Here is a 19,067-nt window from a genome sequence, read left to right on the forward strand (position 1 = left end):
GAAACACAAAGAACAGAACTGATTAAACTGTTTGGAGTTTCCTGTCACATGATGTACATGGAAACAAATCCACATCAAATGTTCCATTCACGCCTCTTTAAGTTTTTTAGCCTCTTCTTCTGCACGTTAGTTATTTTACTAATTATTTTTATTTGTCCCCCTTTCAAAGAATGTATCTACTTTTTATTTTTTTTAAAGCGTCCTTAGGATATCCATCTTCAGAAAAAATTTCTGGAATGTGGACATATGTTTGATTCCTGGTGTAGTTATAGCACTTATATATCTCAGGGTAAATTGCGTTAGGACGTTCTCTCTAAGCCTTGATTTCTGCAGGATTTACTTTTTCAGGTTAGTGCCTGGAAAAAAGTTGGGAGGTGGGTCAAGTTTGTTTTCAAAAGCTCTCTCCTTTGCCAAACCACTGTCCCTGCTGGCAGCAGGCAACCTAGCCCACGTCTGGAGTCTTCCATAGAGAGGAGCTAGGGTTAAGAGCCTGACCTCTCATACCAGCCTGCCTGGGTTTAAAGCCAAGCTCTACCCCTTCCTAGTCGTGTGACCTTGGGCAAGTTACTAGATTCCACTGTCACTCAATCCGTTCATCTGCAAAGCAGGAACAATAACAGGTTGCCAACGAGCATGAAATATCTGAAAAAATTTCAAGCACCTAGAACAATGCCTTGTACTCTGAATGAGTTGATAAATAATAATACTTTTAAAAACTGTGGCCCTCCACCCAAATAAAACCTCTCAAAGCAGTGCCAAGAACTGCCCATCTCGACAGAGCTCTTCCCACCCCTGATCACACTTTCCTCTCCTTCCTTTCTCACCCTTCCTCCAATCACGCTCTGGCAGCTGGAGAAGGACACAGCGGCTCCAGGGCTGCTGTATTCTGCCCATCAACCCTCCCCTTTTCACGTCCCTGTGCACTGGCACCACCCACTCCTTTGCTACTGCCCTCGGCTCCCTTGCTCCCTTGTCTTTCTTTGCTCCCAGGCAGCTCTGGGTAAGGGCTACACGCACCAGCCACAGCTGGGCCTCTCCTGCCAGGCTCACCAGGAAGCTTGCAGCCCATCCCAAAAGGTACCCACCACAGAAGGCTTTCATCCCCAGGGGGTTTGATAAGACCTCAGGACAGGCTTGCTAGCTGGCAGAGGGGAGTGAGGTAAGCTGGAAGCCTGATCCTCTGAAGCCAAGGTTGGTTCTGCTCTGGGAGTCTGAGAGATTCCCCAGCACTGCCCTTTTTCTCCTACTCAGAGAACCTCACTTCCAGAGGTAAAAGTTTTGGCCTTTGCAAAGTGGGACGGAGTCCAAGACCTCCTTGCTCAGATGCTGGGGAGAAACTAGGTCATCCCAGTGCATGAGATCCCTCATCACTGATTTTTTTCTCCTGGCTTTGAGGAGGGCATAGCCCAGGCCACCCCAAAGGGGAAAATGTTCTCTACCTCTTCATCATACCCCTCCATAGATGAAAATCTACCCCACACCCAGCTCAGGGTTTTGTCCAGTAACAGCGTCTCTTCTCCTGGCATTGTTTCCCATCCCCATCCAGTGCCTGAGGTCCTGATGCAGATGGTGTGGGGAGCACACAGGCGTTCTCTCCCCACACTCTGTTCTCCCAAAGGCAGGCACATGCACCCACGTGATTGACACCTGTAGTCCCTGGTGATCACTCCAGGGGCAGGGACTTGACAGGATATGCAAAGTCAGCCTCAGCATCTCCACAGCAGAGGTACCAGAGTCAGAGGATGGGGGGATACATCAGGACAGGGCTGGGCGCCAAAACACAAGTCCATCGTGCACAGAGTCAGCCAGCAGAGCTGGCTTCTAGACTTCCAGCTAAGAAGGAGGTCCCACCGGGACTCTCAGTCTGCAGACGTCCTTTCATTTCAGCCCTGGTGTAATGGGAACCACCTGACAGGTGCTCGGAATAGGCGAGTACTTTACATTTTAATTGATATAATCCTCCCAAGAAGTCTCCAGAGGAGGTGATATTACATCTCTATTTCAAAATGAGGAAACCGAGGCACAGGGGAAAAACTAAATCTCTGCAGGTCACATGGCTTATAAGTAGAAGAGAGAGGGTTGAAATCTAAAATCCATGCTCTTAACCACTACCTTGTACAACCTGCCTCAGAGGCCCAGCCCTGCAGTTGCCTGGCTTGAAATTCTAGGCTTTTATTTCTGAGGTTTAGTTTTCTCTTCACACCCATACTCCATAGTTTGTTGTGAGAATTAAATAAATCTCAGCATGTACAGTCCTCAGCATTATGCCTTACTGGTAAACACAACCAATGTGAGCTATCAACAACACCGTCATCTTTACTATTACTAAGTGCCAAATGCCCACAGGTCCATGTTGCCAGGTTTGCCTGTTTCCCTGCACTAAGGTAGGCCTCTGACAGCTCAGTTACTCCCAGGCTGCCTCCACCTTAGTTTTCAGGCTATTATGAACGTAAGTAGAGCTGAAGCTTAGCAAGATTAAAAGTACGTTGCTCAAGATCATTCTTTCAGGTTCTAAGACAGATCTCTAAAATCGAGTGGAGTGCTTTAATTGTTTTTTTATTAATAATTTTATTTTTTTGTGGACGTATAGTTGATTTAATTGTTTTTTTAATTATAAACTCAGCTTTGAAAAAGTATTATGAATAAAGAACAGCATGACCACAATGCCACTTTCCTAATAGCAGTGATATTCATGTTATGCATTACTCACCAAGTTTTGTCCATCTCTGCAAAGACTGACTTTTCTCCTGATTCACTGTCTCCGTGGAGCAGCTGAGAGCCCTGCTCACTGCAGTGTTGGGTTGGCCCAGAAAGACTCCCTGAGGATTCTAGTGTGACCATGGAATAAATCCAGAATGACTCCAGTTTGACCCTGGGAGAAAACAATATATAATCAAACATGGATACATAATTGAATCAAGCAAGCGGCCCTCTAGATACAAATCAGTCTCTTTGAGCTGTTAATTTTAAAAGTATTTTAATTAATTTATGTTTTGACAAATAAGAGTTGTATATATCTAAGGTATATACGGTGATTTTTTTTTTTTAATTTGGCCACACCTTGTGGCAGGCAGGATCTTAGTTCCCTGACCAGTGATCGAACCCCGGCCCCAGCACTGAAAGCCCAAAGTCCTAACCACTAGACCACCAGGGAATTCCCTATAAGGTGATGTTTTGATGCATGTATGCATTGTGCAATAATTACCACAATCAAACTAATTAACATACCTATCGCCTCCCACAGTTATTGTGTGTGTGTGTGTTTGTGTGTGTGGTGAAACCACTTGAGATCTACTCTCTTCCCAAATTTCTAGTGTGTAATATATTACTGCTAACTACAGTCACCATGCTGTACATTAGGATTTCAGAATTTATTCATCTTATAGCTGAAAGTTGTATCCTATGATCAATATCTCTGAGCCATTTTTTTTTAAATAAATTTATTTGTTTATTTTTGGCTGCATTGGGTCTTTGTTGCTGCGCATGGGCTTTCTCTAGTTGCGGCGAGTGGGGACTACTCTTTGTTGTGGTACGCCAGCTTCTCATTGCGGTGGCTTCTCTTGTTGCAGAGCATAGGCTCTAAGCACACGGGCTCAGTAGTTGTAGCACGCGGGCTCTAGAGCACAGGCTCAGTAGTTGTGGCGCACGGGCTTAGTAGTTCTGCGGCATGTGGGATCTTCCCGGACCAGGGATCGAACCCGTGTCCCCTGCATTGGCATGTGGATTCTTAACCACTGCGCCACCAGGGAAGTCCCTGAGCCATTATTTTTTTAATCTGAACTACACTGTAGCCAAAGGCTCTATGTGAACTGCTAAAATTATGTAAGCATATAATCCAGTGATATATTTATTAATGTATTCAGTAACTCAAAACCAAAGTTAAAATATGAGCTTTAGTTCTCTTTCTTTCTTTTTTCCCCTGTATTATTAACCAAGCATATCAAGTCTGGTTTTCTTGGTGGGGGGGTGGGGTTTGTTTTTTGGGTAGTTTTGTTGTTTACCTGAAGCTCCATGTGATCTTTCTCCACTCTAGCCTTCTTTGATTTAGTCACCAAATGCCCAGCACTGAAACATTTCATCTGTACTCATTGCAGGCTTACCTCCTGCACATACAGCTGGGTTGGCAGGCGTTGGTAGGAACATATAAAGACATATAAGAAGTGGACCCTGATTCAAGGAACTTACAATTCCACTGCGACACGATGGTAATAATAAGGTGACCTGGGACTGATTCCTGGCTTCCTCACTTACTCACTGGGTCTTCAGAAGTAATTTACAATTCTTTATTTGTAAAATAGGGCAAATAGCAATAATAATAATAGTACCTACACCTGACTTAAAGGGTTGCTGTTCAGATCAAAAGGAATAAATTCTGGGCTTCCCTGGTGGCGCAGTGGTTGAGAGGCTGCCTGCTGATGCAGGAGACACGGGTTCGTGCCCTGGTCCAGGAAGACCGCACTATGCCGCGGAGCGGCTGGGCCCGTGAGCCATGGCCGCTGAGACTGCGCGTCCGGAGCCTGTGCTCCGCAACAGGAGAGGTCACAACAGTGAGAGGCCCGCATACAGCAAAAAAAAAAAAAAAAAAAAAAAGGAATTAATTCTGTGAAAGCACTTTACAGACTAGAAAGTGATATTCAGAAAATTATTATTATTCATACAAAATGTTTTCACAACTCAAAACAGCACCTCTCAGGTTTTTGTCACTTTGCAAGTCAAATTTTCCAAGATTATCCTTTCAGAGACCTGTTTCCTACAAGATGTGATGCATGCAATTCAGGTAAGCTGCTGCCAGGTGCAGTCTTACCTGAAAAGTATTTGCTATTTTGACAGCCATCTTGATGTGGGCATGTTTTGACCTGGCCCACAAAACAAATCTTTAAGCTTCTAGACGTTTTTTTTAGTGACCAAACAATGCATGAAATATACATACTTAACCCGTCCTTGAGTCTTGCTCTATCCCTCACCTCACTCCATTGCTGACTTCCTGGGTTAGAAATCAAGGATACGAGTGCCGTCCACAATGGGTAGGAGACAGGAAATAAGGTGAGCTCAGGTTCTCGTGAAGGCTCTAGTCAAGGCTCTTTTTTGATTCAGTGACAGAAAGTCCAATTCAAACCCAGCTCAACTGAAAAGAGATTAGGGTAACCCAACTACAGTCACAGCTTCAGAATGCAAGTGATGTCGCTGGGACACTGAGTCTCTCCGTTTATCACTCCGTTCTTCTCCATGTTGGCTTTGGTTCCTTGGGTTCCATGTACTGGCAAGATAGCAAACAAGAGCTCCAGGACTGTACCCGTCAGGTTCAAATTCAGCAGAAAAGTTTGTCTCTTTCTCAATACAACTACTGGATATGAATCTCACTGAACCGAACGTGAATCTCACTGAGCCGAACGTGAATCTCACTGAGCCGAACGTGAATCTCACTGAGCCGAACGTGAATCTCACGGGATCACAATTACATACTTGAACCAATCACTGCGGCCAAGAGTATGAAATATTCTCATTGGCCAGGCCTGAGTTAGACCCGTCCCTGAAACGATACGGAATCGCTATCATCTGAAACGTATCAACTGAGAGAACTGATTGAGTGATTCCACTTAAGAAAATCAAGATATTGCTGCTTCAAGGAATAATTACTTACCAGGTGATCAAGACCAGTAAATATCCATTACTGATTCAAATAAGGGACAGAGTGCTCATTAGAAGAGAATGGCCAGGGACCACTTGTCAGACAAGTACATGGTCTCATACAATTACCATGTTTAGCAGCCTCAAAAAGGGCCAACATTTACGCTAAGTATCTGCTCATTCTCTAGGAATTCATCTGCTCATATTCGAATTCTTCAATTTCTCTATTAAAGATCAAATTCATTTCTTCCAAGGAATAGATAGATTTATCTCCCTAATGACAGTACTTGGTCTCCTTGATAACTGAAAATCTAGAGTACTGGTCTTCAAAATGTATTCTATGCACCCTAGGGCAGCGGTCCCCAAACTTTTTGGCACCAGGGACTGGTTTCCTGGAAGACTATATTTCCACGGACCGGGCCGGGGGGTGGGGGGAGGTTGGGGATGGTTCAGGCGGTAATGAGAGCGGTGGGGAGCGGCAGATGAAGCTTTGCTCGCTCGCTGGCCACTCACCTCCCGCCGTGAGGCCCGGTTCCTAGCAGGCAGGTTGGTACCCATCCGTCTGTGACCCAGGGGTTGGGGACCCCTGCCCTAGGGGCATGATAATCCATTGCAGGGAAGAAGATATCAATACACTTGTTTATATTTTCATCTTAAAAGCAAGAAATAAAGTTTTACCAACATGAACTGTAAGCACTGTCTCTGGTGCCTGGCGTTGGTCCAGGTGTCAGAGGTTCTCAGGAAAGAACATGGGTTCTGTACACAGAGGGGCTGCGTGGGAGCCTCCTCAGTGCTTAGCTCTCAGCATATTATGCCCTTACAATAGCGTTTAGGGAAAAAGGGCACATATGTGCAACTTATTCCCAAATCCTTCATGAAAAAAAAAAAGATAAACAGATGGATATGTAGATATATAAATATATAGATATAATGATAAAAAATATGGAGAATGTTAACACTTGGAGAATCTGAGTGAAGGGTATATGGGAATTCTTAGTACTGTTTTTGCAACTGTTCTGTAAATGTGAAATTATTTCAAAATAAAAATTAAAAATTTGATGATGGTGAAGAGGCAGTGTAGAGCAGCCTAAGCAGGTGAAGATAAGGCGGCTCCAGCCCGGGGACCGGGAGGAGGAACAGACAAGGGTCCTGGGTGCTGTGAGGACAGTGCTGACAATCGAGGCACCGTCTCCTGACAGACAGGTGAAGACAGGAGACACTGGTTCTTTTTTACATCGAGTTGTTATCAATCTGCAAAATAAATCATATTCTTTTCGCCAAGTAAAGTATGGATTTTCCCTGTCAGCACAAACACTACTGTCTGATCACCCGGGGATATTTATCAAGGCCTTGATGTTCACAGACGATGAAAACCTCCTCATGGTAATGGCTGGACTTTAGAAACACACATCAGCTGAGCTGCAGTTCCCCTCTCAGGAACACAGCAGATGGAAAGATGCAATTCTTTGTGTTTGTGTCCTTTAGTGCAGCCACCCAGACAAGTTCTCAGTAGCCTGCCCTTTGTACAGACTTAAGACTAGAAACACAGGTGAGCATAAAGCCATTTGGCAAAATGATATTCATCTGCATGCGCTAAAGAAGGGGGTTCACATCATATTTGAAAACAGAAGGGCACCTCACGTTAATATGAAGCTTGCTGGGACAAAATGCAATTCTCATATTTAACCCTGGCCATCTTCACACCCGATATTTTAGAAAAGACAAAACCTCGGTTCAAAGAAGTTAAACATTTGCCCCAAGATCATACAATTAGTTGGCAGCAGAGCCAAGATTTGAAGCTACGTCTTTCCGGTGTCAGACTTTCTGCTGCTTCTTATACTCCACATCATTTCCCGTCTTACTTCCTAACAGGAAGAAGCATGGGCCTCAGCAGACGCTGACCTCACTCAGCTACAGACGCAATTTGCGCTAATAAAATACATGGAGAAGTTCGCTGGGGGTTTTTCAGGGAAATTCTTTCTCGGTCTTACGGGAATGTTTGTAGAAGCAAGGTCTTCTCTCCAGCCTGGTCTCTGATGAGAAACTGTAGGGGTAGGACATCCTAGGACTACAAGTGTGAGCCATCCCAGGATGGAATGATGCATAGATGGAGTGATGGAAAAAAGATATGCATCAGGAATGTGGGTTCTTTATCCTGCTTCTACTCACTTGTGTTCTAGACCCTCTCTTGCTTTTCCAAAGACTGTGCTCCTATAATTATTGCTGGTTTTCTTTCGCTTTATTATCAATGTCTCCCTCCATTCTGGATATTCCAAACATGTGTTGGATTCTTTCATATTAAAACAAAATGATTATCCTTTGACTCTGTATTCTCTTCCCGCTACAGCCCTTTTTCTCTCCTTCCCTCTTCCAAAACTCTGTATTCTCTCACCTCCCACTCATGTTTTAACCCATTCTAGTCTGGTTCCTGACGTCAGTCTTCTCCTAGACCTGTTCCTGTCAAGTTCATCACTGACATTCATCTTCCCAAAGCCAATGGGCATTTCTCTGTTTTCATTTATCTAGACTTTCCAGCAGGATGTAAATGAGTTGAACATCCCCTCTTTCTTGGAATATGTTCTATCTTGGCTTCCAGGACTCCACACTACCCTGGCCTCTCCCCTACCTCACTGGCTGCTGCTTCTCTGTCCCCTAGACTGACTTTTCCTCCTCTATTAAATTTCTAAATGTTGGACTGTCTCAAGGCTTTGTCCTAGGTCCTCTACTCTCCTCTACTTACTCCATCTCTTCCTATATTCATTTAACACTAAATCAATACTTATCGAGTATCTACTGTATGCCAGACTCTGTTCTAGGCACTGGAAATAGAGCAATGAATAAACAAACAAATCCCTGCCTTTATAAAGCATATATTCTAGTGGAAGAGAAAATAAACCCAAAACAGCAATAAGTGTATAATATAATGTCCAGTAGTGATAAGTGATAGGGAGAAGAATAAAGCAGTGCCAGTGACAATGATGCTTTTTAAAAATAGGATGGCCAAGGGAGGATGTGATAAGGAGGTAACATTTACATCTGAGGAAAGTGGAGTGTGAGAGAGAAAAGTTAAAGATGACTGCAGGTTTTTTGTTTGAGTGAAAGAAAGAATGATGGTGCCATTTATTGAAATACGGAAGCCTAGGGGAGGAAGGGTTTGGGAGGGGAAAATCAAGAATTCTGGTTTGGATGGTCAGATAGGTCATAGGGACACATTTAAGTGGTTATTTGGATAGATTAAGTTCCTGGTGTGGATGATTCCTTCCTCAGGTCTTAGAGAGACCTTTCCTGACCACTCTGTCTCTGAGAACATCCTACCGGCCACCTCCCTAGCCCACAGAATCTCTAGCACCTTCCTTAGTTTATTGTCTTCATTATAGTCACCTCAATCTGTAATAACAAAACCTGGCTATTGTTTGGCTACCCCCACAAAGGTTAAGTCCTGGGGGGAACAGGAATGTGGTCTGCCTTATTCATAGCTTTATCCCCAGGCCTTAGTACTGTGCTTGTCACAATGGAAGAACTCAACAACTAATTGTTGAATGAAAAAGCAAAGGGTAGGTCAGTCCTCTGGAGAAGTCAGGACAACCTCTTCTTGTCTGAGCCCAGCCAGTAACTAGATATGTAGCTTCAGACCAGTCACTTCTGTGGTATTTTCTCAGTTTCAGAAGTCGTTCGATTAGATGATTTCTAAGGGTTAATTTGTCCACTTTGAAAGTATGTTTAAAATCCAGGATTTTTATGTATTTACTCTAACCAAATTTGTACCCAGAACTTCATTCTGGTAATAACAATGCTGAAGGGATTTTTGAAGTAGCATGCGTTCAAACTACTGCTTCTGGGGAAATTCGCCACAGAGATCCTGGAGGGTCTGTAATTCCACTCTGGGCCACCGGAAGTCCTCAGTCTCAGGTAGCCATCCATTCTGTTGGCCTCCAAGACCAGGGAGAAACAATTGGAAACGAAGGAGAATAAGTGAAGGAGTTCATTTTCTGGAACATTATTGAGCACCTGCTCACTAGCCCAGTTCAAGCCTTTTCCGGGATGCTAGCATATTTCACATGTATTTAAGGGTTATTTGGGTATTAAGGCATATCTTCACAAAACCGGGTAAGGTGGGTATTAATACCCTCCTTTTCACTGATGTAGGAAATGAGGTTCAGGGAGATGAACTGATTTGCCATGGTTCAGACAAGTGACAAGTGGCAGATAAAAGGTTGGAATCTATATCTCCCCCCACCCTCCTTGTGCTCTCCACCACATCATAGATACCTCTAATAAAGGGCATACCCCCTTGGGTATAATCAGTTTCCAGTGGACTCAGGTCTATTTGTTCAATCAACAAATGAAAATAAGTTGGATTAAGAAACACTCTCTCATAACCCCGTGTTCAAAAAACTGACAGTTTACGTTTCAACTCATCTGGGAAATCCTATTGCAAAGTCATTAATTACTATGTACATATACATAGCTGGGTAGAAATAAAGCCACAAAAAATATCACCTTGTTTACAGAGATAGGAATGATTTCCTTTCTGAAATAGCAAGATTTCCCAGGGCTCCTTCTGGAGAAGGGAGAGGGAGAGGCCAGGAATATACTCCCCACGTACAATCCATTGGAAGATCCTTCACTTCCTTTGTTTTCTTTTTCCTCCGCAATTTTTGAAGACTTCACTTTCAAAAGAATCTTGTTCTTTCTTCATGGGAAAGGAATTCTTTTCCCATCAAGGTATCCGTGTTACAGGAAGGTTCCCACCCTGATGTGCGTGTGCACAAATGAGGATATGAATCTACACCATATCAAATATGGAAAGCCGTCTATACGCATCTTAGCGTTGGGCATGATCCTGAAGGAATGACATTTTTTAAAACCCATAAGCCGTTTGGCATTGATATAAATCAGGAATGGGAAAACAACGCAGATGTACTTCTTTCTTCTCTCTTTCAGACACAAGACAACCTTTTTATGTAAAAAATGTTCTGGAAAAAAGGATTGTTTTGAATAGAGGAGGGCGTCATTATTTTATCCTTCCCTACCAATAAACGATGACAAAAGCAGATTCCTAAGAACTAAAACGGCAACAAAGCGAGAACATGATTAGAAAAATGAATAAATAACATTTATTTGGTACAAAGCGGCTGGCGGTGTCCGAGAGGCCCCAGGGGCAGGGCGCGCCCTCACAGGAGCAGGAGGGGGCCCAGCAGCAGCTCGCCCTGGCCCAGCAGGCGGCCCCGATCCAGCCCGCGGCCCCGGTTCTCGGCCTTGACGCGCACGGCCAGGCGACGCACCTCGTCCTCCGAGAGCCCGTCCAAGCACAAGTCCTGCTCCAAGACCGCCCGGCGGCTCCGCCGGACCACGGCGCCCCGCAGCCGGCGCGTCTGGCCCGGCGGCTGCAGGACGAAGCTGACCTGGCAGCCAACGGGGGCGCGGGGCTCGGCGGCCCCACCGGCCGGGCCCTCGGCGCGGAGCAGCCGGACGCGGAGGCGCCCGCTGTCCCGACTGTACTCGGCGGCAAGGCGCAGGGCGCCGCCGGCGCGGTCCAGAGTCACGGTGCCTTCGGCCTCCAGGCGCTCGGGCCGAGGGTCGGGGGGCGGCGGAGGGGACGTGGCGGGGGCCCGGGCCGGGGACCAGGAGCCGGAGAGGCGCCCGTCGTCGTCGTCATCCCCGTCCCCGCTGGAGACGTAGCGGGCGCGGGCCAGGCCTCGGCTCCTCCCGACCCGCAGTGCGCGGCGCAGCAGCCCCTCGGGAGCGCGCAGGAGGCGGCGGCCGTGGGGCCGCGGGGCGAGTGCAACCGGGAGCGGGCGGGGACGGGCGGGGGCCGTGGGAGGCGAGGCAGGGACTCTTCCCGGGGGCGTGAGGGGATCGCCGCCGCCGCCGCCGCCGCCGCCGCCGGTGCGGGCCCGGGGGCGGGGCCCGGGCAGGAGCGGGGCGGTGCCCGAGCCCCCAAGGAAGAGCGACTCCTTGCGGCGGGTGTGCGGGCTCTCGAGTAGCGCGCAGAAGCCGTAGGCGGTGCGCGCACGGGGCAGGTGCGGCAGCGAGAGCGCGGCCTGCGAGCGTGGGTCCCAGTCCGTGCGGCCCGCGCCGTCGTAGGCTCCTCGAGGCCAAAGGTCCGGCTCTGCAGCGCACCGCCGGGGCAGGGCGGCGGCCTGGGGCGAGGACACTGGCGCGCAGGGCGCGGGCAGCCGCGGCGGGATGCAGAACTCGGGGATGCGGTCCGGGGTGAGCACGTTGGAGAAGGCAGGCTCCAGAGCCGCGCGGCCCGCGGCCGAGGTGCGGAGTTTCCCGAGGAGCCGCATCCTCCGAGGCTGGGGCTGGGAGTGGGGGTAAGAAGCGCTCCTGCGAGGGAGAGAAGCTACTAAGTTTGGACGCCCGGGGCGTCTCGGGAGTGCCTGGACCCCTCCCCGGAGCCCTCTGGGAGTGCCAATGCTCCTGCCAGTCCGGGCCGAGCTCTCCCGCGCCCACAAAGCCACCCGCCTTCCATTCATTGTTACTAAATAAACGAAGAAGTAGAAATCAGACCTTTGCCTCTTCTTCAGTCCCTCTGGTTTCTGAGTTGCAAGTTCAGTGCCCGCCGCCTCGCGGTCCAGGAAGGCGCGCCAGCTTCAGCACTGTGTCAGCGAGACGGGCGCTCCTCACTTATATCGGAGGCTGAGCCCCGCCCAGCTGGCCCGGAGCCCAACCCTTGGAGTCGCTGGACGGCCCGCCCTCCCGGCCGCCCCTTCTCGCCAGCACCAGGCCCTGTCGCGGGGGCTCTCCTGGGAGCGAAGCTGTGGCGAGAACCCGTACCCTCTGCTCAGCCTTGGGACCTGCATCCGCTGTGCGCGCAGGGAACCGCCCGTGAAAGGTTGCCGGTGGAGGGAGGCTGCCTAGTCGGCCTGCCAAGGGAGAATCGGCGGCTGAAAATGTTGGAGGTTTCTTGGAGTAGGTGCAGCTGGATACGGAAACAAGAATTTCCCTTTTGCTGGGAGCTAAATCCTGCCCCCCCGGCCCCCCGGAGGTGACCTACACGCACTAGCGTCTTCCGTTTTACTGCCCCCACGAACCTGCAGTGTGTAGACACATATAGTTCCCATGCTACTCGTGTTACTTATTTATGCGTCTGTCCCCCTCCGTTAGACAGTGGCCTTCTTAATAGTATAGGGCCTGGCTCAGTCAGTGCCATATATATTGGTGGAGTGGGTGAATTAATGTATGCAAACATTTCTGAATGACTACAGGCTCTGCCTATCATCTTGATGGTCACAAAAGGTGGGGTTTCCGGCTCACGCCCTAAAAATGACACTTGGTATTTCCAAAGCTACCCCTTTCTCTCTGCTCCAGCATGGAGGTATCCAGCTAGAAAGCACTTCACAGAAAACCCAGATGGCCTCTCTCCCCACCCCAGCCCCCAACCTTCATTTTCCAAGATGAGAATACTGAAGTCCAGTGGGACTTGAGGAAATTCCATAAACGTTCAGTGGAGCTAGTAAATGGCAGAAACTGGAACTAGCAATTTCCTGTCTATTTGGCTTTGTATGTGATGCTTCCTGCGATCTGAAGTGCCCTCCTCTGCTTTTTTTCTCTATAGGAACTCCTTTTTTTTAGTTCAGCCAGACATCATCCCCTTCAGAACATTTACTCAACTCCCCCACTACAGTTCTCAGCTGCTTCATACACATTCTATGGACCACCATTGCTGCATTTAGCAGGCTGCTCTGGAATTTTGGGTTTACAGGTTTGTCTCCCCTACTAGACTGTGAGTTTCTTGAGGGCAAGGACTGCAGTAACGCAACCGGAGAGGAGTCTGGCGGACCTACTGTGAATACATGTAAAATAAATAGAAGTGCTGTGATCCAGAACCTGGGTCTGCCTCCATCCCAAAGCAGACCTAAGGGACAACCCTGGTTGTCTTATTCAACTCCTCCAGTTTCAGCACCTGGAGATACAGTGCCAGGCAAATAATAATTGCTCAGTAAATATTTGATGAATTATACTGTGTTGAATTCAGCCTGATCTACAATCCAGGTCTTATGACTGTCATGTGGTTTTAACCACATATCTGTCTAACTGCTTTATTCAATGTCTTTCTCACAACAAACCAGTGCAGTGGACATTGCTTCTGTTTACGATATAAGAAACTGAGGCTCAGGTTAAGAGACTTGTCTAAGGTCGTTCAAATTATGAGTCTCAGCCCATGTATTGTAAGTCCTAGCTTTTTGCTAATTTCTTCCTTCCTTCTCTCTTTCCTGCCTTCCTCCCTCCATCCATCTACTCAGTTCAATATCATTCACTGAGTTCACTGTGTGTCAGGGCATGTGTGCATGGTTTGTATTGTACTTTACACCCAGAATGTTAATTCTTAAAGCAACTCAGTGTGCTAAGTATTTTCCATTATCTCTGCTTTGGAATAAGTACCATCATTTCCAAATATTTAAAGGTAAGGAGAGTGAGTGTTTTCCATGGATAAGTAATACTTTCTTTTTAAGTTGATCACTGCTGCCCTCTATTGTGTGCTTTCTGATACGGCAAGCATGAATCCCTACGCAGCCGGGGAGCAGCAACCAGACCCGCTGCAGCCACACCTGCAAGCGGAGGAGTCCCCAGGGGATCTCGGAGTGGATCCTATCCTATTGCTTCTGCAGGCCGGTCTGCAAATCCGTGGGCCAATGGTCTTCTCTGAAGCAGAGCAACTAGCATTATATCCTGCTCATGTGCCAGCCCACTTCCAATGAGACCCCAGTGAAAAGGGCCTTCGTGACATGAACACGCAAACATTTCAGCAGTGAGTAAATCCACTGGAAGCAGGACATGGGATTTGAGAAACTGTGCTACCACCACATCCATGTTCACAGAAGACCATAAGCATGGCTATAAATGCAATCTCTATGCAGAGGGATTTCCAAAACTATTAGTTTTCCATGGATCAATATTCTACAGAAGAGAAATAAGATACAGGGAACTTAACTTACTTACGCAGGGATACACTCCAGTCATTCATTCATCTAAACCCATAGCTGCAGGCTGTAACCACGTCAGAGGCCTGGTGTCCCTCCTGATTCTTAAATCACAATAGGAAAAAGTGAAAAACAACCCCCAACAACAATCTGATCATACCAGTTGTTTCATTATTTTGTGCCTTATGACCACAAAAGGTTCACTATCATCTCGTTTGTATTCAAGCTCGGAAACTGTTATTTTAAAGAAACTACACCATTAATAATGTTTACTGATCCCTCACTATATACTGGGGTCTTATTTAATCTCTAAACAACTCCCTAAAGAAGGTAGAGATGTAGAAAGTGAAGCTCAGAGAATAAACAACTTGTCCAAAGTCTCCCATCCAGAGAGAGCAGAGCTGGGACTCAAACCCATATCCATCTGGCTCATTATTCTGTGTGCTTATAAACACTTCCCCACAGTGCCTGCCTCAAAGCTATTTCTCTTGACTCCATCTCCTCTCTAGGTGGTTAGATAAAAGAAAAAGAGACCCTTGGCGCAAGGCCTTGAATTGAAACTGTACACCTTATTGATTATACCAGCACCTAAATGATTAAAGCATGCAATTGTCATAAGCAGGAAATTACTGGTTATACATAGTAGTGCTGTACTGTTTGTAGACAGAATCTTTGTCCTCTCAGGAAGTGTATTGATTCTCTTTATTTATACCATACCTTGTTCCAAAACAGGACTTGAGGTGACTTACATAATAAAGACTCGGGGAATTTATTGTCAGCTAGAGCCTGACACGGTGAAGATGGAAAAGAAGTGCACTTAGCTAAGTAAAGAACCCTGAGTGAGGTCACAAATTGACACATACCAATACCTATGCCCCCAGGATGAGAAGAACAAGGTGTGGAAGACATTGAAGAAGCTGTAGTGGGAAGGCTGGGAATAGTATTGTTTTTTCAATTGAAAAATAGTTGTTTTACAATGTTGTGTTGGTTTCAGGAGTACAGCAAAGTGATTCAGATATATGTATATAGATATATATATATTCTTTATATATATTCTTTTTTAAAACATTTATTTATTTATTTGTCTGGGCCGGGTTTAGTTGTGGTATGCAGGATCTTCATTGCGGCATACTTATAAGAAGAGATTAGATTAGAACAGACATGCATGGAGGGAAGACAATATGAAGAAGATGGCCATCTACAAGCCAAGAAGAGAGTCCCTTAGAAGAAGTCAACCCTGCCAAAACCTGGATTTGGAGTCCTAGATCTATGCAGAAATAAATTTCTGTTATTTAAGCCCCCTGATCTGTAGTTCCTTGTTATGGCAGCCCTAGCAAACTAACACAGTGAGTTAAAAATGGTAAATTATTGGGCTTCCCTGGTGGCGCAGTCGTTGAGAGTCCGCCTGCTGATGCAGGGGATACGGGTTCGTGCCCCGGGCCAGGAAGATCCCACATGCCGCAGAGCGGCTGGACCCGTGAGCCATGGGCGCTGAGCCTGCACGTCCGGAGCCTGTGCTCTGCAACGGGAGAGGCCACAACAGTGAGAGGCCCGTGTACCACAAAAAAACAAAAAACCTTAGTAAAATGGTAAATTATTATAATTTGCATTTCTACTGTTGATAATTGAGGTTTAGCAACTTTGCCAATTAGCCATTCAGCTTTCTTCTATAAAATTCTTTTAGATTTTTTAAAAAGATATTTTCATTGTGTTGCTTCCTTCTTTTGTATGTATATACACACATTGAACACTACTTCTTAGTCATTTTTAAGTATGTAAATATCTCCTTGTGACTTGTTTTTCGTATTTTTATGATGTCTTTTGAGAAATAGAAAACAGAAACTTATTGTCTTATAACTCTGGAGGTGAGAAGTCTAAAATGAAGGTGTCAGCAGAGCTGAAACCTTCCTCAAATGCTCCCTCTGAAACCTGTAAGGGAGAACCCTTCCTTGCCTCCTCCTGGCTTCTGGTTGCTTGCTGGAAACCTCTGGAGCTCCTTGGCTTGCAGCTGCCAACACTTCAGTCTCTGCCTGCCTCATTGCATGGCACTCTCCCTCCTGTGTCTGTGCCTCTGTGTCTCTCCTCTTCTTAAAAAGACAAGTCTTATTGGACTAAGGGCCTACCCTACTCCAGTATGACCTCATCTTAACTAATTACATCTGTAAGATGCTATTTTTCTAACTAAGGTCACATTCTGAGGTACTGGGGGTTAGATCTTCAACAAATCTTTTTTGGGGAAACAATTCAGCCCATAACAGTGACTGAATCATATCTTGTCTGATCCATCTGTCAGCAATGACTTCCCAACTTAATATGGTGGAGGGGTCAGTAATTTCAGGACCTAGAGCAGGAAAAAATTTAGGAATCCTCATAAAAATTGAACCACCCATTATTCCCAGCACAGGAACCAGAGGTCACTTCTACACCTCTGCTTCTTGGGTAGAGAAATTTATAATTGTTTCCTCTCTAGGGGAAATATGAAAGTTAGCCAACTCAAAGGTCTGCCACTTTCCTGAGGCTGCTCCAGTCTGGCTGCCAGCCAAGAGTTGCTGTTTAAAGAATAAAATCCTCTCATTATGAACAAGCAAATGGATTTTGAAAGAAGCCTGGAATTTCCAGGAAGGAAATAGGTTGTAGAAGTAGTTTTCCTCCACATGGGGCGCTGTGGAGCCACACCAGTACAGAGTGGAGCATGGAGGATCCCAGGCCCGCGCAGGGCGGGGGGTGCCACAAGGGGAATGGCCTGCCTGGGAGAAGACTGCGAAGGCCTGAGCAGGGTCTCCCCACCTCCCCAGAATCTTTTTCTCAGACCAGAGACCTGGGATCTTGGCACAGCCCAAATGATGAGGAAAGAGCCATAGAGAAGGACAAATACAGAACACTTTTGGTTGACTTCTCAAGCAGGAAGTCTAAGCCAGATCTGATTTACCTTACAAGGGAAATGTTACATTTCTAGCAACACCAGTTTTGTGGAGAAATCTGTTAACTATTACAATTAGAACGAAATATTATTTAACTTGTCTCTGTAAGATATATCATACATATAAACTCTTTGTCAGATCAGTAAATTTTATTTTAGTGTCTGTCACAGATTGGGTTTCCTGAGAAGCAGACTGAACTACAGATGTGCACGTAAGGAGGTTATTGGAAGATGCTCTCGAGAGATACACCTGTAGGGGATGAAGAGAAGAAAGCAGGATAGGGCAGAGGGAGAAGAGTTGCAATGCAGTCCCAACACAGGCCTCTGCAGATTCCACAAAGAGCTCTGGAACTGGGAGAGCCGTGAAGAGTTGTCTCAGGGTGGGATAAGGAGGCAGGTGATTATAGCCACCACTGCACCCCGCCCCCACCCATTGATCAGTCATTGGCTGAGAGCTCTCCCAGGGAAGGGGACATGACCTTGATCACCGTGGTCCCTTAACTAAGACAGTTCCTGGAGAAGAATTTATCTGTGACTTGTTAGCATCTAGGAGAATGAGTGCCTAGGAACTGAAGCCGGGGGTGGGGGGTGGTATGGCAGCACACCACAGCCTCCAACGTGACAGTGCTCTCACTCTGGAGTGACAGGGGGTGGCACTACCAGAGGGGTTGATACATTCAATACACACCATGGCCCCTCAGCACAGGCAGGCGTCTTCCACTCCATTAGCAGAAATATCTGATCCCAAAGACTCCTCCACTTAACACAATCCACCCACCACTCATCTAATCACATATGCACTTGTGCCCTTCCCAGCTGAAGACAAGTGACCATTACTCTGTGGGGCTGCTCTTAGGGTATATCCAGGTGATAGTCACTCCTTGTCTAGGGCAAGTTCTCAGGTCTGGTAACCTGTGGGCAGACTGGTTAAATAAACTGAGGCACATCCATATGTTAGATCATTAAAACTGAAGTTGTAGAACACAATAATTATAAGAAAATAAAACAGTGTGCACCATGTGATCCCATTTCTGGGGAAAGATATACCTATGGAAAAAAAATCTATCAGAATGGCCACTAAAACAGAATGTGTTGTTATATTTGGACAGTAGGATTATAGATTTTTCTAATTTTTCTCCTTTTGCTTAAATGTATTTTTTTCTGGATCAACCCAATAAACGTGTTACTTTTGTAATAGGGAAAAAATTGTTTCTCCTCTAAAGAGTAGATACACCTTGTGAGGAGTAGGCCTTGTGACCATGTTAATCAAATAGTGATTTGTTAAATCACCAGGGGCAGAAATCAGGAACAGCACTTTAAATGGAATTTGTATATTAATAGTGGCCACTTCAGAGTCTGGGAAATTTAGGAGAGGACAAGTCTGAGTAAGAGAAGAAGGTCTAGACCTATGCTGCTCAAAACAGAGGCTATCAGCCACATGTGGCTACTGAGTACTTGAAATGTGGCTGGTTCGTACTAAGATGTGCTATGAGTGTAAAATACAAGATTTCAAAGCTTTAGTATTAAAAAATGTAAAATATCCCATTAATAATTTTAAATATTACATCTTGAGATGTTAATAATTTGGA

The 19,067-nt window shown here is 46.2% G+C and overlaps 1 protein-coding gene across 1 annotated transcript; it reads right to left on the reverse strand.

Moving 5' to 3' along the window:
- Nucleotides 1-10,802: 10,802 nt before the first annotated feature.
- Nucleotides 10,803-11,921, reverse strand: LOC136119274 (C2 calcium-dependent domain-containing protein 4A-like). Its single transcript, XM_065872718.1, has one exon. It carries the CDS (start codon nucleotides 11,919-11,921, stop codon nucleotides 10,803-10,805), a length of 1,119 nt encoding a protein of 372 aa, XP_065728790.1.
- Between the last annotated feature and the right edge of the window lie 7,146 nt (nucleotides 11,922-19,067).

This window comes from Phocoena phocoena, chromosome 2 (assembly GCF_963924675.1).
Source record: "Phocoena phocoena chromosome 2, mPhoPho1.1, whole genome shotgun sequence".
In the NCBI taxonomy this organism is placed as follows: Eukaryota; Metazoa; Chordata; class Mammalia; order Artiodactyla; family Phocoenidae; genus Phocoena; species Phocoena phocoena.